We start from the raw sequence: 22,899 nt of genomic DNA, 5'->3' as shown, positions 1-22,899 counted from the left end.
CAGCAATTATCATTAAAAACAATGCAAATATTGATTTACACATAAATGGCTTCTTGCATACTCAAATGCTGTTCATTTCAGAAAGAAACAGCTCACCATGTGTGAATTTGTACAGAGAAATTCCCCATGCACTCCTCCACAAGCAGCCATTGTAACAGATGCCATCCTGAATATGACTGCGGCCAATGTCAATGGTGGTAGATGAAGGATTCAAAGAAATGGTCAGCATACTCAACCCAGGATACATTCTTCCCTCAAGGACCCACTTCACAAAACAGATGGAGAGGAAGTACCAGGAGGCATTCCAAAAAGTTAAGAGTGCTATAAACACCACCAACAGCAGAATGGCTGATAATGGACAAGTATTGCCACTGAAGCATTACATTGGGAATGACTGGAAGATGACGTCTGTCTGCCTTACCACCATGCCACTCAAAGACATACAAACACAGCAGCTGAACCTTCAACATCTTTGCTTGACTCACTCCTTGATTCTGGAGGCAGCAGTGAGGAAGAGAGCAGAGAAGGAAAAGCTGAGGAGAACCTCAACACTCAAATAAGAAATTAAGTCCTGGCTTACTTTGTTGTGAGGCCCTAGCCAAGGAAGTAAATCCTTTGGATTGGTGGAGAGAAAATAAAGATGAATATCCTTGGCAAATTAGCCAAATCCTACTTCTGTATCTCAAGCACCTCAACACAATCTAAGCGTCTGTTCTCTGCTGCAGGTAATATAGCTTATTTTAATATAAAAAGAGAGCCAGCCTCAGCCCGGAGCATGTGGACATGCTGACATTTTTGCATTCCAATTCAAAGTTTTGGAAGAGTGAATAAGAAACATGTTCGTATGAACAACACTGAACAGTGACGGCTTTCCTCTTCTTCTTTATTCTACCTCTATCAAACAGTAACATTTGTTGTTTGTTTGTTATTGATAATTTTGATAATTCAACAAATTCTGCTGCTTAATATCTTATCACAAACATGTTTTTATCCTAATTTCATAATGTGAAGTTTATATGAGTACAATTCAATATTGGTTTTATTTAGTTATATTTTGGATATTTAAAATAAGTTTTACTGTTTAAAAACTGGACAAACTTTTGAGTTTTATTTAAGGTTTAAAATGTAAAAATTTAATATTATATTAGTAAAACTAAATTTGTGGCTTTTGCACTTTTTAAAAGTGCACTTTTACACATAAATACCCTGATTTAGGGTTTTATTTAGTTATAATAAAAAAAAATTTAATTAAAAAATTGTTTAGCTTTTTATCTGATAAAAAAATAAATCATCATCCGATTAATCAATTATCAAATAATCATTCGTTTATTGAGTGGTGACAGGAAAGGGGATGGGGAAAAAGTGGGACAAAAGGTGGATTTGTAATATGACTCGGGTTGTCCACAGGAAAAAGCACCACATCGTTACACCACACTGCAATGACACTAGGGGCACAATTTGTCTGCAATTTCTGTTTCCACCAGAATATTGGAGTGCAAATAGCCAAGCTGTGTGGCAGGTGCTATTTCTACCTGGTGCAAATTTTCACTCTGCATTATTAACTTGACACTCACCACTTCATCTTTAGTATCAGGAGAAGACAGCACTACATATGTTTCACTTGGTCCACCCTCAGCTGCCTCCTCGGACCCCATCACAGACTCCTCCCTATCTTCCTCCTTCTCTTCCTCTACTTCTACTCTGTTTTTCTTCATCCCCTCTTTTTCATTCTCCTCCTCATCCTCTGACAGCTGAGGAGCTCTGTGGCGCTTCCATCTCTTTGTGCCAAATGGCCTCTCTGGCAAAACCTGAAACAAATGTATAATTTGGAATATGTAAAATACAGTGTTCAAGTGTTGTAGTCAGTCGATAGTAAGTTGTTTTTTCAGTTGATATTTAAAGTTTTTGAAACAATTGGCAGAAGTTTTAGCTCCACCTTGTGTCAGTTTCTAAATCTACTACTAAACATATAATTTGCATATAATGACGACTTTCAGTCCAGACATATAGTTTGCACAAGAATGCAAACGTAAATGCTTGGACAATAGACTGCAAGCGCACAGTCCCTTTGTACACACTTGTGTTTTAGCATTCCCAAGTCCCTGAATATAACTAGACAGGTTGTTTAGGTTATTCACTTTTGTAAAAACACTATTTAAATAAGATGTTTTGATAGATTGAGTGTGTGTGAGTTGAGAAGTGTGATTCAAGGGATCTCAGGTTAATTGGCAGCTGTCACTCACTGGCTGACTCCAATCTGCTTTACGAAGCAGCTCTCGCTGGGCCTCCTTCAGAGTCTTCTCATAGACCTCCAGCTGACACATGATCACACGAGTGTAGTCATCAGGGTTTTGCCCCTGGGGGCAGAAAGGCACTCCCCAGTAGTATGACACAGTGCACTCTCCCTTCTCCACTACAGTCTGTGGAGTATTGCAGTCAGAGTGTTTGGATGCTGGGCCTCTTGATGCTCTTGAGTCCTCCTCCAGGGAAGGCTGGGACATCTGTGAGTCTTTAGTGGAAGGATGGAGGGTGATGGAAGTTGGAGAGATACAGGGTTGGGTTGGGGAAAACTTGGTCTTGGCTGGCTGTGGAATTGTCTCCTGATGGAAGACTGGGCTTGGAGAGGGAGCCTGGAAATGTTCACAGAGAAAACTGATAGTAAACAATTCACTGAAAGGTATTCCTTAAAAACATTAATGAAATAGTTCACCCAAAAATAAAAATTCTGTTTTAGGATTAAAATCAACCCAAGCTCTCATTTGAACACATAAGCCACCATAAACAAGCTTCTCCCATAGCACTCATGAATGCACAATAAACATCAAGATTTTTTGGCAAAAAATTACTTGAAACATATGTTTTCAGAAGACTTGGATTATGACAACAAAGCCACACTGATATCATTCATGATACATTTGGGTCCTATTAAAAAGTTAAACAAAAAGCACTATCCACTGCCAATGTACTGCAAAGACGTAGAGCATTGGTTCCTAATTTGGGGTTCGAGATGGTCAAAGATCAGTAAAATGCACAATACCAGTAAGACAAGCACGTCAGCTTCCTCGTCTAACTCAACGTGATCTATCTCAACATAAAAGAGCCTCTTTACACAACAGCACGCAGATGAAGCGCATCAAATATATTCTGCGGAGGTTCGCTGACTGTCCAACATGTTCACACAGGAGGTCAGCCTGTTGTTTCTGATAGTCCCGGTACACTTGGATTGGCGACATTATGCCGACTCACGGAGCGCCATCATCTCCTACCAGATATGTTTGCATGGGTTCGAGTTAAATTGCTTACCCATGTGGCCCGGAAGCAAGTTGCATCAGTAGCGGGGGAGACAAGGGTTCGGATCCTATGTCAAGTTCAGGGAATAGAAATGAAAACCACTCACTTCACGTCTTGCTTTTGGCACACCTATGCGGACAGTACACCCAGAAAATGGAGCTCACACATGCCCACATGCCCAACAACACTTACCGCTTTGGGGGCAGTGTTATGCATTTCGGTAAGTATAGACCGATTTTAGCTAAATAAATGTCAACCTACTCTTTCTGATCTCACCAAATGGACAAATGCTTGCAAGTTTATTTTTCTTGGATTAAAAAAATTCATGGAATAACTGCAACATCATATCCACACACTGCAAGAGTGCAAAAACTTATTAAAACCGCCTACCTTGTTGACATGTTAATGCATTATAATAAGACCATCAAAAGGATGCAGGGCTCTGCATCAGGGTGGACAAAATACCAGTAGAAATGTGTTAAAAGAAATATTAACGGTTTATGCAAAATCCCACCGCATGCCAAAGAATGTGCATTCCAAAAAAATCATTATATATTGTAATCATCATATTATTTGTATCAGTTGCAATACTTTTGAATTAATTTTGCATTTCTCACGGCCTTGGATAAGAGCGCTCCCTCTCTCTTGCACGCACTTGCGACCAAATACAGCGAAAGATGAGACATGATACAAAAGCCCGCTTCCCTTAGTTACGGACGCCTTTAAGATTCTGTCGGCATCTGGTTTGCCAGAAAACACGGAGAAGCAATCACACAAGTAAATTACCTCAAATTATATTTGATTAAATACTAAATTGTTTAAAAAAATTTAACCAAAATCTTTTTTAAAATAAGAATAAGGCAATCTGAGTAAACACAAAAAGCAGTTTTTAAATGATTATGTTATTGAAGTTTACTTTCGTCAATTTCCATTTTGTTCAGTAATTTTGTTTACGAGATTAAGACCATGTCTACACTAATCCATTTTCGGTGGTGGAAAATTGCATTCTAGTAAACATTGTGAAATCATAAATTTTCAAACAAAAACACTAGTGTTATTACTGAATCCCCAAATCTATGAAACTCAATCATTAATGGGGTTCAGCTGGACTAGACACACCCAGACCTGATTACTGCCAGCCCTGTTCAATCAAATTAACACCTAAAACTAACTTTTTCAGCAGCATGAAATTGGCTAAAATGTCTCATCCAGTAGCACACTATGCCAAGGTCGAAAGAAATTCCAGAAATTACGAGGAAAATCATAAGTTCTGGAAAGGGACTCCAAAGTACCACAGTGAGGGCCATTATCTCCAAATGGATCAAACTTGGCACAGTCTTGAACCTTCCCAGAAGTAACCACCCTTCCAATATTCCTACAAGACCACAGCGACGACTCATCCAGAAAGTCAGCAAGCATAGGAGTAAGTCCACCTCTGAATGGCTCAAATGTTTTGGAGTGGTCTAATCAAAGTCCTGTCTTGAACCCGATTGAGATGCTGTGGCAGGACATTAAACGGGAAGTTCATGCTTGAAAATCCTCCAATGTGGCTGAACTGAGGCAGTTCTGCAAAGTACAATGGGCCAAATTCCACCACACAATTCGAAAGACTGATCTCCAGTTATCAGAAGCATTTGGTTACAGTTGTTGCTGCTAAAGGTGGCACAACCAGTTCGTTTTTCACATGGGTGATGTAGGTGTTGAATAACAAATATATTTTTGAAAACTGCATTTTGTTTACTCAGGTTGCCTTTGTTTTAGATTATATCTCGTTTTAAGTAATAACAATTTGGCATGAAAAATACACAAAAATTTAATAAATCAGGAAGGGAGCATATCATTTTTCACAGCACTGTATATTTATATTTAGTCAGCAGTCAGCCACTTCAAACCCTTCAGAGAATTGGTGACATAAATGGAGATAAAATGTTTTATAAAAATTATGAAATGTTCTTTCCTGCATTTTTGTTTGCATGTATATGCATTAAATTAAAAAAAATTAAAAATACAGTAATATATAACTTCAAATACAACTTAATGCAATGCATACCACTGATATATATTCTTCAAGGAAAAAAGGTTGGGAACCACTGACATAGAGGGTCTTTAATAAAACATAGTCTGTGTTCCAAATAAGAAGGGGAAATAAAAATAAAAAAATCAGTAATTGATTTTGAAAAATCAATTGATAATTGAAAAATGGCAGGATTTTCATTTTTGTAGGAACTAGTCCTTTAACATTGTTTCGAATACAAAAAATTTGTTCCCCCCTACCTCTTCGCTACCATCATCTTCATCATCATCTGTTAAATGCAAGACCATGTGACTAGTAAGCCCATCCCAAGCCTTAGTGTTTGGAGCTCTTTCTGCAGTTTAAACACAAGGAAAGGGTTAGAATTACCCAGTGTTCTTTTCAAAATAATTATTAATACTGCAAAACATTAATTAAATATTTATAAGTATATTTGTACTCCCTGAAGGAGGCACCAATGCTTACAAGGCAGCAAAAAATATTCTAAACTAAACATAAAACTAAGTATTTAAAGTAAAAGTATTTGAAGTACCAAATTTTAGGCAAGTTTAGGATTTGTCATGACACTTGGCATACTTATTTTCTGTTAACTGTGCCATCAACAACGCAACACTGTATTTCCAGTGTTAAACTGAAGGCTGGTAAATAGATGCAAGAAAGAAAACATCAATTCAAATCACAATTGTATGCAAATATTAAAATTTTGTTGGTTAGATTTTGAATGGTGAATTCAATAAGAGCTTTTCCAAATGCATTCTTAATTTTTTTAATACATTTTTTGTATAAAGTTTATTTTATACACATATTAGGCTAATATTATCTACAAAACAAAGTTCCAAGGGAGTCCATATGTTCCAAGCCGAATTATTTGCAGACTACTGCACAATTAAATAATAGAAGAATTTTAATACTGCACTGTCTTGCAAGCACTGTGAAAATATAAAAATTTACTTAAAATAGCCACAATTATAGCAAATTGCAACAATTATTACAAACATAAGCATTTGTTTTCATTTTTAAAACTATGCATATCATTCCCAATCATGTATAAAAGATCTGTACATAGCACTGCATGATTTTACCTTGCAGCACACGCAAGACCTAAACAAAATATGCAAACATATCTGTCATCTAATGGATGAAACGATAAATATTTGTATGGAACCATCGCACAGAGAACCCAATAACTTGACAGGCCCTGTCGGCAGGAACCAATCCTACTCTGTGTGGTGCCGAATACTGCAAAACACTGCTCAGATTTGCAGCACTAGTGGGTCAACTACACATGACACCTGAGGTATAAAAAAGCATCTCAGTCTCCAGGTTTGAAGACTGTAAACACACCACAGTTTAGGGGAGGAGAACAACAGGACACATACCAGAGTCAGCTTTTACATTCTCACCCTGAGTCATCTGATCCTTCACTTGCATCAGGTCATGAGTTTTCTGTAAAAATGACCAATCAGAAGGGTTAGATGTTGATAGTGCTCAATCCGGTTCCTTAATATACAACTTGCTGGAGTTTAGTTCCATCTCTAATCAAACACACAATCTTCAATCCTGATGGATAAGGACAAGAAATACTGTACCTCAATCGAGAAATATTCATATTACAGAAGTTAAATGTGTTGGGAAAGCCATTTCATGTAGTCTTTATGACAAAATCTTCAAAACATGATTTTATCTAGCATTATAGAGGATGAAACCATTCAAAACCTGATAAGGTTAAGCCAGTCTTTATGAATGAAATATGGTGGCTGTGCTATTTCCTACTTACACTTCTTATGGTGACACCTGCATTGTCATTTATAGGCACAGGCACACATTTTAGGATTGATGGCTGGGATCCTCTGGAAAGTGAAAGGCATTTATCTGCATCTGTGCTCTTGGGACTCAAACCTTTATGGTTTAGATGTGCTGGTAAATCTTCATCAGGTATTTGAGTACTGTCTTCATTCCCCTCTTCTAGCAAATAAGTACTTAGTTTAAAGTCATTCTGAGTGAAGACAGGGCTTTTGGGAAGGGGCGAGTCCTGATGTGTGGACTGCGATCTGTCAGGACAGGTGGGGCAAACAGCACTGTCCTGTGTATTAATGTGGTTTATTGAGTCTGTGCTGGCACTGATTATATCCGGACTCAGTTTCTCCACACATACTAAAGGCTGGCGAATAAAGCTGCCCTGCCGAGGGAAGACGGGGGAGCACAGGGGCTGCGAGACAGACTGAGAGATGTCATCCTCTGCAGAGTCTTTGATGAGTGGCTGTTTATCGGAGGTCTTATTCTGGGAGGACTCATGGACATGCTATGTTGAAATAAAGAAGAAGAACTGGGAAGACAGACAATCTCAGCAAAGTAACTTGAAAATTAACTCTGGAGCCAATTTTTAATCACCAAGTAAATGGGGACAAAAATATTTTTGGTAAAACTAAAAAATAGTTTTTCGTGATTAAAGCTGCTATAAGTGATTTTTTAGGGGAGTACCACACATAAAATGGCCCTACTGCCAGACAGATATAACTGAAATATCTGTAATGAACCGTATGTCAAAAACACTATAAAAGAATCTGCTGCCCAAGTGCAGTGTTAGGCCACGTCAACACTAGTATGTTTTTGTTTGAAAACGTATGATTTCGCAATGTTTACTAGAATGCCATTTTCCACCACCAAAAATGGATTAGTAGTGTAGACATGGTCTTAATCTCGTAAACAAAATTACTGAACAAAATGGAAATTGATGAAAGGTTTTTAATTTAGTCAACACTAACAAAGACAAGATGAATGCATCAGGATGATAATAAAATGAAAAATGATTTTCCACCAACATAAGCAAAATATAACAACTTGAATCTGCAAATACAATGAAATAAATAAAACAGGTGAACTGGAACTAAAGTTACGCGCTAATAAGAATACGCCGTTACCTTGAAAACTTGCTACTTGTAATTCGTAACTAGTATTTTAAACTGCCTAAAACATAAAATAGACATAAAATCTCATCAATTATTTTATTTTATTATATGGCACATATTGCTTTTAGCCAGCATTTTCTCTATAAATCTTGACATCAGCACAATTTCAAGCTTGATTACACTTCCTAATTAAGCCAATCAGAGATGAGGTGGTACATTTTGATTGGCTGGCTAGATCACAGATCAAACTGCTAATCAAAACAGGAGGAAGAGGAGAAGGGTGTTTGTTTTCAAGAAAGGAAATGTGTAACACACTATGACCACACAAAAGCAGAACTTTTGTTGATTTAATTGTTTTTATTTAACATTTATGAAATATACTTTAGTCTGTACACTGCCAATAGGCTTACTATTTAGCTAAATATCTGGCTAGCTCTCTTAGTATGGTCTATATTAGATAGATAGTATTTTATTATCTTGGCTAGTATTTGGTTATCTAGGTTACCAAGTTAGTGACACTTATGTAGTTACTAGCTTGGCCATGTTAGCTACCACTTTCATCAGAAATTGTATTAATATAAACTCATTAAAACTAACATAGTGTAGTTTTGGGGGAACTTTATTTGACTTCTATCTATCCCAAAGGATATTCTGAGAGATCAGTTTATTAAAATAAAATGTAACCAGATTACAGTCTACCATGGATAAGCAACCAGTTAACCTTCTTTTTGTTATTACTACATGAAAATAATTTTCTTTAATAGACATGTTATTTTGTCCACCTTCTTTAGTGTGTCCTTTTGACAGACTTGCTTATTATAAATACTATGAATATTATAAATACTGCCTAAATTAACAATCTTTTCTTGATAATAAATGAGAAAAGTTGCTTATGTTTGCATTTCAAAGCTGTGGGGCATCTTGAAATGTTCAGTATGCTGTTTTTATGAAGTTTATGCATTCTACCACAACCCTTCTGGCACAAAAATTATTAATGAGAAGACACAGAAGAAAAGGAAAAAAGGCTAATTATGTCTCCTATCATAGTTTGGAGTAAATTAAATGTACAGTACTGCAAAGACTGCAAAAGGTAAAAAAATAATCCTTAGCATCGCATGATCCCAGGCTACAATATTTTGAAATATTTACAATGCAGTAAGTTAAGCCTTCAAGTGTTGAAGCTGGTATGTCTATAATACACAGGGTAAACATATTTTGTAATGATAACTGCAAACAGTATATAACGTGTACTGAACTTGGGGCATTGTGCCTGTTTGGCTCTTCTGCTACATTTACACTTAGATGATCATGGTTGCTGTAGCTACCGCAACTGTCCAATCGCAGAGTGCTTGCAAGCAGCTCCTAATAGCCAATCCTAACGTAGGAGGCAGGAGTTGTCTGAGTACGGATGCAAGCGAGCAGTCACAATTCAGAGCACACGCAGAGTGCATACGAGAGAGTGAGATCTTGCACATGCAAAAAAAAAAAAAAAAGCCATCTTTGCAAGGAGATACATTGCTTTACAAAACTCAGTTTAAGTGTGTGTGCAGAACATTTTTGCATGATCAAAATATCATCTTGCTCATGCAAAATTACTTTTTTGTGCTCAAAATATCAACTTGAATTCTAAAAATATCATATTGCGTGCACAGAAAATTTTTGTGCGCTCAAAATATCATTTTGCATATGCAGAATTTTGGCAAATATATAACTCCATATTGATGGTGCTAGGAAGTGTAATCAAGCTTAAAAAAATCATGATTGCCAAATAGACTGATGATGTAAAGATTTATAGTGAAAATGGAGTTATATTTTGGCTTGTTCTCACCCAAAACCGATTGGATCCCTTTGGAAGACCAAAAAAAAAAAAACCACTGGAGTCATATGGATTACTTTTATGCTGCCTTTATAAGCTATTTGGATTTTCAAAGTTCTGGCCACCATTCAATTGCATTATATAGACATACATAGCTGAAATATTCTTCTAAAAATATTTGTTTGTGTTTTGCAGAAGAAAGTCATACACATCTGGGATGGCTTTTTCATTTTTGGATGAACTATCCTTTTAATTGAATAAATATGTCATGACAAAATATTGACTAAATGTAAAGGTAATTTTTAATCAAAAGACAAAAATTGTGACTAAAATTCTAAAAGTTTTTTACCAGAACAATGAAATTTGAGTGTCCAGGATTTTTCCTGCATAGAGAATTACTAGGCAGCCGCCTCAGTCATATTTCGTGCCGCCTCCGGCTGTCTACAAAACTCTGGTGGGTGCCTGCATGGAAAACACTAACAAACGTTGCACTCTGTGGATTGTCATTTGTAACTACAAATTTCGGCAATAATAATAAAAAATTCCGTTGTCGAATAGTCGCTTTATGTCATTTAACATAACTTGAGATCATATAAAACTATAATGATGACACACGAGATGAGAGGAGCGCTACAGCTCGAGTGTCTGATAGAAACACAGATCACAGCTTGGCGATATATCTTTATTTCATCATTAATTAAAGTTCAAATAATATGGGAGCGTGACATGTAAATCAGCACAAACTTCAAAACTGTCATTCTCTGTGCAGTCAGAGCTGCTTCAACCAGTCGCGGAAGAGACCCAATCTGAGCGGGAGTCGAGACCGGGAGAGATTTAAAGTTCCACTGGCTGATACGAACACGGAGACGCTCGTCTCTCACCCACACTGTCTGCAGCTTGCAACATGTTGCATCATTGATGAGATCATCATGATAAGATCAATCTTATGTGAAAAATAACTCTAAAATGACAACAACAATAAAATGTGTGCGTATGGGTGTATATATTTATAGGTTTTGGATAGACAAGATTGACAAATGCATATCAATAATACTAATGTTTACAGTGTTCGGTGACTAAAATGTCAATATGACTAGTTACTAAAATATGACTAAAATGTCAATATGACTAGTTACTAAAATATGACTAAAATGTCAATATGACTAGTTACTAAAATATGACTAAAATGTCAATATGACTAGTTACTAAAATATGACTAAAATGTCAACAGTTTCCAATGACTAAAACTACATTTAAAAGACCAGACTTTGTCAACTAAATCAAAAAATTTAAATAGGATAAGGTTGACTAAATATGCTAAAAAATAAAAGGAAATTTGACACAGGATTAAGACTAAGCCTAAATTAAAAAACAACTGAAAAATTAACACTAGTATTCAGTTGCCAGGTCATTAGTAGTGTATTAACACAAAGCCAACATTTACGAGTTTTTAATGTCACTTTTTTGATCAGTATGGTACCACCTCCGCCTCATTTTGAGCCAGGAAAAACCCTGGTGTCTATTAAGAAATAATTATTTTTGTGACTCTGTTTGGTGGCAGTGGCACAGAAATTTCTTAAAGCAGCTTTAATGATGAAAAGACATCTCACCTATTGCATTGCATGCAAGTCCAAAAAAATACATGAAAGCCATAGCAACCAACCTGAGAGGCTAAAGGATGCCCAGAAAGCACATCTGAATTACTTGATGAATGATTCAGGGAGGCCGTCTGCGACAGATCAGGCATTTCTGGCAGTGGACTGGTCGTTTCCCGCTCATCCTCGCCATCATGTGCAACAGAAATCTGTTTTCCATGGAGTGCTCCATCTTGGCTTGTATAAGAAAGCTTTCGTCTTAAGTGTAATATCATTTTTGCTTCGCTCTGCTGTGGTTGAGCTGAAGAGCTGGCTGCTTCGTACTGACGCTCTGATGATTTAACACTGCTGTCCTGTAAGAAAGTAAGCAAAATAAATAAAAATGATTAAGACACCATGCTCTTTGACTTATTGTCAAAAAGCAGAAAAAAAGACATGCTTTAAAAGACATGTACTACACCAACATTAAGACTTTCCACTATGGCTTTTTGCATGTCGTCGTCTTCTAGCTGTTGTCTCTGGGCAGCATTGTTTGCTTCCTGAGCACTCAGCCTCATTGCCAGATCCAGCATCTCATCTTCTGTCATCTCTGAAATCACAAATACATATGGATTATAAAAGTAATCCATCTGAATTCAATGTGGCCTGGAATTAAAGGGATAGTTCACACAATAATGAAAATTCTCTCATAATTTACGAACTCTCATGCCACCAAAGATGTGTATGACTTACTTTATCTGCAGAAAACAAACAAAGATTTTTAGAAGAATATCTCAGCTCTGTTGGTCCTCACAATGCAGAACTTTGAAGCTGCAAAAAGTATATAAAGAAACCATAAAAGTACTCCAGTTGTTTAATTAATGCTTTCTGAAGCAAACAAATCAGTTTTGGGTGATAAAAGACCAAAATACAATTCCTTTTTCACTGTATATCTTGCCATCGCAGTCTTCAGGCACAATCATGATTTTATGCGTTAGATGGCGCTATAGGAAGTGCAATCGAGTTTGAGATGATGATCGCCAAGGAGACTGCCATCAAGACTTACAGTGAAAATGGAGTAACATTTTGGTCTGTCTTCACTTCACAAGACATTGATTTAGCTACTGTAGTTATATGGATAACTTTAATGCTGCCTTTATGTGCTTTATGGAGCTTCAAAGTATTGGTCACCATTCACTTGCATTGAATGAGCCAACAGATATTGTTCTAACAAACTTTATGTTCAGCACAAAAAAGAAAGTCATACACATCTAGGATGGCATAAGGATGAGTAAATGATGAGAGAATTTTCATTTTTGGATTAACTATTCCTTTAAGATGAACATACTATTTCATATAAAGTAAATGGTTTGTAAGGGCAGTTTGAGTTGTGATACCTTGTAGTTGAGAATCATTTTCCCTTCGTCTCCATCGAGAAGCCCGAATGGATGTTTTAACGGCACAAAGTTCCTCCTAAGGAAATGAAAGATTGTTTGTTATTTCAACTCCTTTACAAAATGACCAATGATAACTGAAGAAGTCAACTATAATTGACTCAATTGCAGGTTGATTCCCCTGAACACAGGAGATCACATATTAATTTATTATAGATTTAGAATATGGATTAACAATAACTATAGCGCTACCATATACAGTGGTCCACAAAAAGTATTTGGACACTTGTCAGATCGTCTATGTTCTTGTGTGGATGAACTTTACCCACAGCTTTTACAGAAACTTGCAGATTTTATGCCCATGCGTTGTCAAGACTAAAAACTAAAACATTTGAGCTAGTCATGTGTAATGAATCCATAATCAAGTGTTTGTGTTTTCTTTTTGTTAAATGTTCTGCTTGAAACGTGTGCTTATGTTATCTTTCTTGACCATTAATGCAAATTGGTTCTATATGTTGTTCTGAAATGCAAAGGAATACATGCATTTTTAAATTCAGCTAAAAGTGTCCAAATACTTTTTGGGGCCACTGTATACTGAGAGGGACACGCCAATGTGGGGTTTTCAATGGTTCATTCGTAAAACATTACATTTGGTCCCCCAATTCTACATACACGGTAACGTTCTAAGTAGTTACTGTGGAAATTTGGCACACACAAAAATAATATGGTTAGGTTACCCATTAAATTTTGTTATTATAATGTGCCCTTCCACGTAGCAAACTCGCAACCCACCCTTTCATTCCTTTAGACAATGCACACATGACCCATACATTACCTCGTCATGTTCAGAGTCCGATATGACCAGAGTCTCTTCACAATTTTCCACTTTACTGGCTTTGGCTGTTCTTCCGCCTTCATCCGCTGTGCGCTTCCGGCGGGGCATCCTGGGGCCACAACCACATTAATTATCTCTGTTTAAACACACCTGAACGCACTCTCGGAGACTCCACTTAATCTAACTTCTCACATACTTTGACTAAACGCGTCCAATCGGAATATTACGAGATAAAACATTTAGTTCCGTTGGTCAGAGGCTTGAAAAACAAGGATTTCGATTCAAACACATTTCCACAAAAGGTCGTCATGTCACGTGACATGCAGAAATGTGACGTCGCTGCAGTCGATAGCGCGCTCACGAGCAGTGAAAGATTTTAGGTGAAAACACTTACAAATTCGTGTAAAATATGAGGCCTTTTACAAAGAAGACTCTCTGTTGTGCTGTAATTACTAGATGAAGTGGTAATCGGAAAGTTGAAACTCGTATATTAGCCGTTACTTACGTAATTAGATGCGAACGTTGGTTATAAACACAGTTGGAAAGTCATAATGGGCAAAATCAAGCGAAGCCCTCGCCAATGTGGTTCAGAAGACGAATATATTATAGCATTAGTAGCTCATCATGATATATATTTACCCCGTGTAGCTTCTCTTAAATCCGCTGCATTGCTTACTGGACGCGTAGACGAACACAAAGATCGTTAGCTAGGTTAATGGCGCATTTGTTTGTGTGTCAATAGAAAAAAAGTAGGTTAGCTGCAGACAGTCATGAAGAGACTTGCGCATCTTCTGTGTCGTCTGCGCATGCACGATCCGCCTCCTGCAAGCATCATGGCGCAGCTAGAGCCGAATGGAGATTTTCCATATTTACCTTCTGGGGCGACCGAGGGTAAGAGATCGTGCTCAGTCATCCGGATTACATGGCATAACTTTCAAAGCATTATTTATTTAAGCCTAACGTGGCTTTCGTTAAGGGAATATTTTGTGCTTGAGACTGTAAAGGGGTGTAGATGGACGGTAGCCTAGCTGAAGACCCTCCAGTGCTCCCAGTACTGCAGCTTCAGTGTCTAGGAGAGATCCAAGTGTATCCAAGGTCGATGTAAGGCATAGGGACAGCCTGGTTACTACAATTAAATGCAAACTGTGATTACAGTCTTAATATAAAGTATGACTTTAGAGCTGCATACATTGCAGTGACGTTAAGTGAATTAAAACTCTCAATGTGTTTGTGCGTGTTTCCTTTGTGAAAATGTACGTTTTCTTCCATGCAACTGTGTCTTAAGCTGATTTATCTTTCAGTGAACCGGATGATAAAGGAGAACAGTGAGCTGTTCTCTGATTCTCAGTGTAAAGTGTGCAGCGCTGTCCTAATCTCCGAATCCCAGAAACTTGCACACTACCAGGTAAGCATTCCATTCATATGGGCTTTATTCAAATTATTGGATGACATGGACGTTGTGTGATTGCATCAGTTTCCTTAATTCACCTACAATTTTTAATTCTCTCTCTCTCTGTTTACTCACCCCCATGTCATCCCTGAGGTGTAAGACTTTTTCTTCTGCTGAACACATATTATGATTTTTAGAGGAATATCTCAACTCTTAGGCCCATACAATGCAAGGAATGGTGGCCAGAACTTTGAAGCTCCAAAAAGCACATAAAGGTAGCACCAAAGTAGTCCATAAGACCCCAGTGGTTTAGTCCATGTATTCTTAACAATTGGTTTTGGGTGAGAAAAGACCAAAATATAACTCCTAATATAATTTTCCTCTTTAAATCTTGACATCAGCTGATCATGGTTTTCAAGCTTGATTACACTTCCTAGTGCTTGATGCATTCGCAAAGCGCTAGATGTCACTAGAACGTGTAATCGATCTTGAAATTGTGATTGCCAAGGAGACTGCTGATTTATAGTGAAAATGGAGTTACCTTTCTGTTTATTCTCACCCGAACCATTTGGATCACTTCAGTAAACCACTGGATTTTTTGGGATTACTTTTATGACGCCTTAATGTGCTTTTTGGAGATTCAAAGTTCTGGTCACCATTCACTTGTATTGTATGGACCTACAGAGCTGAAATATTATTTTAAAAATCTTAATTTGTGTTCAGATGCAGAAAGTCATACACTTACTGGAATGGCAAAAGGGTGAGTAAATTATGAATTATCAACTTTGGGTGAACTGTCCCTTTAAGGGGTATGTTCTGCTTGCAAGTGTTACTGCCATGTTCAGAATATACTACCATATTACTTTTACTATTTCTGCAGTACATATACTGTGGGCAGTAGTGTTGTCAAAAATATCGATATTTCGATAAATATCGATACTGAAATATCTGAACGGTACCAATACTAATTTCTCTAAGTATCGATACTAGCCGAGCTGTCACTTTCACTTCTCTCCAAAGGCGCGTTGACAAACACCACACACACTCGCACTCCTCTCATTCGCTCTGGTTAAATAGCAAAAGTGAAGTGAATGTAAAGATGGCGAGTGCATGCGGCGCCCAGCGACCAGTTTTGTTTGATAAAGAACACAGCAGGAGTGCTATCTGGAAATATTTTTGATATGAAGCCAGACATCCCAAGTCTCCCGGAAGTTCCGGAGTCTCCCGCATATTGATAGCTTCTCCCTGATGCCCGCAATTTAGTTCAAATCTCCGGAATCTATAGCGCACATGCAAGACAGAACATACTGCACGCATAACATAGATAGCGCGCACACAACATACATAAGCGTGCACGCAGAGAGGGAGAGAGCGAGATACCTTATGAAAGCTAGTCAACCCCAACCCCCCTTGACGTTTAAGTAACTTTTGTTGACATTGAGATTGGATTTGATTTGACTTGGAAATACAAAAGATTGCACTTTTTATTTACTTGCACTTTATTGGTTTTTGAATGTATGGCAATCTGAGAGGCTTTTGAACAAGTGCAATACCTCAGGACATTTTGTTCATGTAAAATATACCTCATTGTCATGTTCTAGACAGTTCTACCCTCTTAATATTGTGGCAGTTTTTTTCTCTGTGGTAATGAAAATGGTATCGAATATCGATATTTTTCAAGGTATCGTATCGAAGTTAGAAATTCTAGTATCGTGACAACACTAGTGGGCAGTACGCAAATGTCTTAAATGCATAGAATACCCAGATGACCCAATAAATTGTGGTCAAAATGTGCAGAATTTCCACTGTTCAAAATGAACCAGAAGTAATATAGAATTTTTTTTTTTTATCAATTATTTTTTATATCAGTGATTCTTTTCTTGACTAATTGTTTAATCAGACTGAAATGTCTGAAAGACATTTTTAACCAAAATGCAATAAGATAAAATCAAAATAATTATTTTCTGAAATGATAGCTACACACCACTCGCTGAATTAAACATGCAGTGTGATGAGTGCATGTGACGTCTATGTGTCGTTCTTGTGTAAATTCTTAAATATTACTGCATATACGCAGTAAATACAAGTGCAATAAGTAGTACACTAATATTCCATACTGAACATTACTTGTACCATGCATAAATATTCTGCTTCTTGTGGATGGTCTAGCCTTGATGTTAGAGATCTTTATCCAGAAATGATCATCATTGTGCCCTTGACAAAAGCGCTTAATCCCAGGTTGCTCCCGGGCATTGTTTATGTGTAAGAAGTATACAGTGAGTCACTATAAAACATCAGCTAAACAACACATTATCATCTTAATGTTATCTTGTCTGTCTTTTTTTTGTAGAGCAAAAAGCATGCAAGCAAAGTACGCCGATACATGAGCATTCATGGAAATGACGAGCCCTTTGCGAAACGCTTCAAGCCTTCAGAGAATGCTGTAAGTCAGATGTGATAGATGGTAGCAGATTTATTGATTACAGAGCGCAGCTGTATTTCTGGCCTGCATTAATGCCCGATGTAATCTTTTGCAGACACATAATGTTGATGAAGGTGACAAATACAAAGCCTGCCATGTGTGCAACATGACGTTCTCTTCTGCAGTGGTTGCACAGTCACATTACCAGGGCAAAGTTCACACCAAGAACCTTCGCTTAAAAAACTTTGGTCCACAACTTCCTGGTACAAACACATCTGTTATGTTAAAAAGTACATTACAAAAATGAAATCCTGAAATTAACAAAATTATTATTATTTTTTTAATTTAAAAGTTTGAAACATGAAAAATGAAATATGGCTTGTAGATTAAGAATAGACTGAGGTCTGTTATGCATATTGTGACAAACACTTGACTGGCATGCTGTGTTTTGGCTTGTCTCCCAGCATTACCTCAGCCCAAAGCCCAGGTAAAAAAGGATAAAGTGCTGCCTGAAGGTGCGCAGGGGCCGGCAGAGCAGGACCCCAACCGCTTCTGCACCATCTGCCAGGCCTCCTTCAACAACCCCATGATGGCTCAGCAGCACTACACGGGCAAGAAACATAAAAAACAGCTGACTAAACAGAAGCTGATAGAGACTTATGGGCCGTCATCTGCACCAGGTCAGAACAGTGAAGGGTGACTCAAAAGCCAAAAACTGTATGATCCTGTTTTAAATGGGAAATTCACCAAAACATTTAAAAGAAATTCATGCTGTCATGCCAAACCTGTATGACTGACTTTCTTCCCTGGAACACAAAAGGCTGTATGTTGTCATGTATGTCACTTTCATTGCGTCTTTTTTCCTTACAATGAAAGGGTGAATGAGACTGTCATTTTGTCTCCTTTTGTGTTTCAGTGACAAAGTTATTCGGGTTTGGAACATCATGAGAATGTTCTCATTTTTGAGTGAACTCCTTCTTTTAAGATTTGTTTACAAGTAGTCAATGCTAAATACAGGTGTTAACTGGGTCCAGAATGTTTTTGATTTGGATTATTCAAATTACATTTGTAGGTAGTCAGATATGAGTGACCACATCGCATTTGTAGCGAGTAAAGCATTTGTAGTTACACAGATTGTGTGGAGTTCACATAGGATTAATAAGTTGTGAAGTTAAAGTAAAAAAAAAAACTGTTACTAACTTTGAGACACCAGATAATAACGGGTCAAGAAGCGAATATTGATTTAAGTGCTCATTTGTGAAATGTATTGCATTTTAACCCTGAAATGACTTTTGTGAAGACACTTTTATGTGTTTTTTTTTATTTTTATGCCACTGAAATGTTAAATGTCTTGTCATTTTTATCAGCCTCCACACTGAAGGGCTACCCTTGTACTGTGTGCAATATTGAGCTCAACTCCGTGGAGCAGTACCAGGCCCACATCAGTGGTTCCAAACACAAAAACCAGTAGGTATCTCTTTGATTAGCATGCTACTTTATTGCTCTCTAGAAAATGTAGTGGGATCCAAAAGTCTGAGGCCACATTGAAAACCTGGAAATAAGAGATGCACCAAATATCGGTATGGGCTGATAAAAGTAATTATCTGCACCATCAGACATTGGCCATTTGTTTAAAACATCTGATGATCAGACCAAAACGGGGCAGAAACATGTGTCAAAACAATTAGCCTACAACTCATACTTTATGTGAAAGAAAATGCCTCGAGTTGCAAGTTGTCTGTCAGCTTTGTACTGCTAGAATTTCAAGACATTCAATGACGTTAACTGATTTGATTATTCACCATAAATTTTGACACAGCAAGGAATACCAGGAGTTTGTTAAAGCTAAAGTGAAGGCTGCTTCAGCTAAAAAGGGACAAGCTTCATCATTAAGAATTCAGTTAATGTCTGTTAAAACGATTTAAAAAAAAAAAAAAGAAATCTGACCAATTTAATGTGAGCCTGTTAAGGCTATTCAGAATTCAGTTAATGTGAGTTAAAGGGATAGTTCACCCAAAAATGAAAATCGATCATTTGCTCACCCTCATGCCATCCCAGATGTGTATGACTTACTTTCTTCTGCAGAGCACATGTAAGTGAATGGTGACCAGAACTTTGAAGTACATTTTTTACTATAAATCTACATTTTCACCAGTCATCCTATTTGCATTCACGAGAGGACAGAGATCTCCTTTCTTTTTTTTTTTTTAACAATTCAAATTCTTTCTGCATATCGGCAACTACTGGGCATGGAGGAGAAAGAAAAATGTGAGGAATAAAGCAAAGGAAAATAATAAATAATTAATATTTGCACAACAGCCCAGAAGGTGGCTGTAGGCACAAAGAATGCAAATGAGGGCTGTTTAAAGATTTATTTCACTTCTGAAGACATGGATTAAAACATTGGAGTCTTATGGATTACTTTTATTCTGCCTTTTTATGCTTTTTGGATCTTAAAAGTTCTGGCCACTTTTCACTTGCATTGTATGGTTCTTCAGAGCTGAAATATTCTTTGAAAAATCTTAATTTGTGTTCTGCAGAAGAAAGTAAGTCATACACATCTGGGATGGCGTGAGGGTGAATAAATGTTTAGAGAATTAAAATTTTTGGGTGAAATAGCGCTTTAATAATGTGCTTTTTGGTTTTAGTGGTTTGTTTATAACAGAGATCAGTTATTCTGAAACATGGAAAACATGTATAAATGAGAATAGAGAATAAAGTTGTTATTAAAATGTTATTTATTTTATTTGAAGTCTAATTCTCAGTTATTTGCAACATATCCGTATCGGTAAGGCATATATTGCTCTAAATAATGGGATATGGAATTGGTACACAGATTTTGTATTGGTGCATCCCTACTGGAAATAAAGTTAAGATTTCGAAAAATGTAATAAAAAAAATAAAAAAAACATGCCATTAAAAAAAGGTCTTCTGAAGTCATGCTGGATGACATGGATCATCAGTTTTCGCAAAAACTTGGAGTTTATGGCAGCTTGAGTGCATGCAAAAGGTGGACATTCCAAGTACTAAGAAACTCTTGAAATTCATGTACATTTTTCAAATCAACTTTTCACTCCAATTATTACACTGATAAAATTATTTACAATTAAAAATATCTAATAATCAGAAAATTGCTACTTTCACTAGTGGTCTCAGACATTTGGACCCCACTGTATCTGCTTTTTTTTTTTTTTTTTTAAGTAATTTCTGATGAAATATTGCTAACCTAATATGTTGACAGTGCCAGAATTAAGAAAGGAGCAAATGCATTCGCCAGCCCTCCTGAGAACTACCAGGCTGATTTCCAGTATACACCTGAGCAGGAGGCCCCAGAGGATTGGGGCAGCTTTAACCAGGGATTTGTGTGATGAGACGCCTCTGTTTCACTGCCCTCTCCTCATCTGTGACGAGCTTCCTCTGTGTAGGCACAGGTCAACATGTGTCTGCACTGTGCATCTCCTAATGCCAGCATTTCACCACACGCCTCGCTGTATTCTCTCGCTCTCACACAGTTGAGGGACCACAACAAACTTCCACACCAGATCCATGTTCTCCCTTTCTCTCCAAAACTGAAGGCAAAACTTTAAAGTGTGCTTCTCTTTTCAGTGTTCGGATTAGTGTTTTGTTTCAAAATTGTTTGGTTTACTAATTTATTTCTAGAATCTCCACATACATATGCAGGTCCTAAAGTGGTTTCTGGATATGATGTTTGTTGTTTTTATTTTACAATGCTCAATGTTTTTGTGTTAAATGAATGTCTATGGAGTTCAAAGCTGTTGAATTTGATAGGGGGCAAAGTTGGAAAGAACGAATGTCTTTGTTTTTATTTGTTGACTCCTGATTTCTGTCCATTTTGGAAACAATCTTACTATTTCTAAGAAATTTAAAAGAATAATATTTTACTCACTCATGTTGTTCAAAACCTGTTGTTTTTTCTGCCATGGAACATTATAGGGAGACGTTAGGCAGAATGCAGCCTCGGTCACCATTCACTTTCATTTAGTTTTTATTCCATACAAAAGTGAATGGTGACTGAGACTTTATTCAGCTTAATGTCTCCTTTTGTCTTCCAGGGATGAAAGCGATGTTGTGTGAACAACATGAGGGCGCGTGAATGACTCCAGAACTGTCCAATTTTGGGTGAACTATCCCTTTAAATCATTGCTTTGCTTGTCCTAAACTGGTTAGTAGTGTTTCATTTCACAATGCTGCTTCCCATTTCTCTGTTAAAGTAAACAGCACAAAATGTGGTTGAGTTTGTCATAGTGAATAAAACGGCCCAATCTTAGAAAATTAGTGCCAGGTCATAAGTGAGATATTTATTTGGTGTTCTTTTTAGGGACAAGCTCATAAGTTCATTTTGAAATGCAAGATCTCATAAGAATCTTTCAGTATATTCTTGTGTGTACCACTTCTGCTTATCAATTTGTTACTAGTTTGATTATGCATAAGTTATAAACTTACTTGTAAGTTGAAATCCTCTTTGTTTTCATTGTTTATTTTTCAAATGTACTTTGCAGGGGGCCCTTGGTAAACAGACAACGTTTGTGAAATAAATGAATGCTTAATGTCACCATATTAGACTTGAGATCATGAAGTAACCAAGTTTAAGAGTGCATTTATTAGGTTTTTTTATTTATTGTGTTGCTTTGTCATTGAACATGGCTTAAGAACTGAATGTGACAATTTGTGTTTTTAAATGTTCTCAAAGTAAAAGGGCCTAGTTTTTACTGTATTATTTGTCATGTCATGTTAAGACATGTCCCAGAAAAAACAAATATATTCTGTCATTTACTCACCCTCATCTTGTTCCAAGCCCACTTGACTTATTTTCTTATGTGGAACACAAAAGAAGATGTTTGGCAGAATGACAGCCTTACCTCAATCTTTTTTGCATAGTGACTGAGGCTGTCATACTGCCTGACATCTCTTTTTGTGTCTTGTGGAAGAAAGTCAAATGGGTTCAAGTAACTGATGACATGATTTTCACTTTTCGCTGAACTATCCCTTTAGTACAAACGCAAATGCAGTAGCTCAACTTTGTAATGCACAGTCCAAGATGAACCTCTGGATTGCGTTTTAAGACTTTAAAGCAGCATAACCGCAATTATGTGCTTCAATATGGCCTTCAAACTTTATCTCATTGGTAGCATATTTGAGTGTTTTTAATGTTACATTTTCTTTTCAAAAGACAGTGTGAGCCTAAAGAGATGTTTGTTACTTTCCATCCATTAAA

General features: G+C 37.0%; 2 protein-coding genes and 1 non-coding gene across 7 annotated transcripts in view; 1 reads left to right on the top strand and 2 right to left on the bottom strand.

Moving 5' to 3' along the window:
• LOC127624615 (BRCA1-A complex subunit RAP80-like) overlaps positions 1-14,644 on the bottom strand; it is a 27,162-nt gene extending 12,518 nt beyond the window's left edge. For 2 of the 3 annotated variants that reach the window (XM_052099404.1, XM_052099405.1), the window contains exons 1-10: positions 14,491-14,643; positions 13,852-13,960; positions 13,020-13,095; positions 12,108-12,232; positions 11,712-11,996; positions 7,101-7,625; positions 6,703-6,769; positions 5,566-5,657; positions 2,244-2,630; positions 1,575-1,808 (exon numbers count right to left, since the gene is read on the bottom strand). In XM_052099404.1, the coding sequence (XP_051955364.1) occupies positions 1,575-1,808; positions 2,244-2,630; positions 5,566-5,657; positions 6,703-6,769; positions 7,101-7,625; positions 11,712-11,996; positions 12,108-12,232; positions 13,020-13,095; positions 13,852-13,959 (1,899 nt within the window). In that variant the 5' untranslated portion in view covers position 13,960; positions 14,491-14,643. Of the gene's footprint in view, positions 1-1,574; positions 1,809-2,243; positions 2,631-5,565; positions 5,658-6,702; positions 6,770-7,100; positions 7,626-11,711; positions 11,997-12,107; positions 12,233-13,019; positions 13,096-13,851; positions 13,961-14,490 lie in introns of all 3 variants that reach the window. The other variant, XM_052099406.1, reaches the window with a different exon arrangement.
• On the bottom strand, positions 6,477-6,606 carry LOC127625576 (small Cajal body-specific RNA 14). Its single transcript, XR_007968311.1, has one exon. It is a non-coding gene; the product is annotated as a small Cajal body-specific RNA 14 (non-coding RNA).
• Positions 13,974-22,899, top strand: LOC127624627 (zinc finger protein 346-like). Of its 3 annotated transcripts, none has more exons than XM_052099427.1 (7): positions 13,974-14,231; positions 15,153-15,256; positions 17,592-17,684; positions 17,779-17,926; positions 18,128-18,343; positions 19,031-19,130; positions 20,905-22,899. In XM_052099427.1, exons 2-7 carry the CDS (start codon positions 15,161-15,163, stop codon positions 21,029-21,031), a joined length of 780 nt encoding a protein of 259 aa, XP_051955387.1. In that variant the 5' UTR covers positions 13,974-14,231; positions 15,153-15,160; the 3' UTR covers positions 21,032-22,899. The 3 variants fall into 3 exon arrangements, with proteins under 3 accessions (XP_051955387.1, XP_051955385.1, XP_051955386.1); XM_052099425.1 differs by lacking the exon at positions 13,974-14,231 and adding an exon at positions 14,491-14,742; XM_052099426.1 differs by lacking the exon at positions 13,974-14,231 and adding an exon at positions 14,688-14,952.

The sequence above is a fragment of the Xyrauchen texanus genome, chromosome 31 (genome assembly GCF_025860055.1).
Source record: "Xyrauchen texanus isolate HMW12.3.18 chromosome 31, RBS_HiC_50CHRs, whole genome shotgun sequence".
In the NCBI taxonomy this organism is placed as follows: domain Eukaryota; kingdom Metazoa; phylum Chordata; class Actinopteri; order Cypriniformes; family Catostomidae; genus Xyrauchen; species Xyrauchen texanus.
The sequence above is the reverse complement of the archived record's forward strand: the minus strand, read 5'-3'. Positions and strand labels throughout refer to the sequence as shown.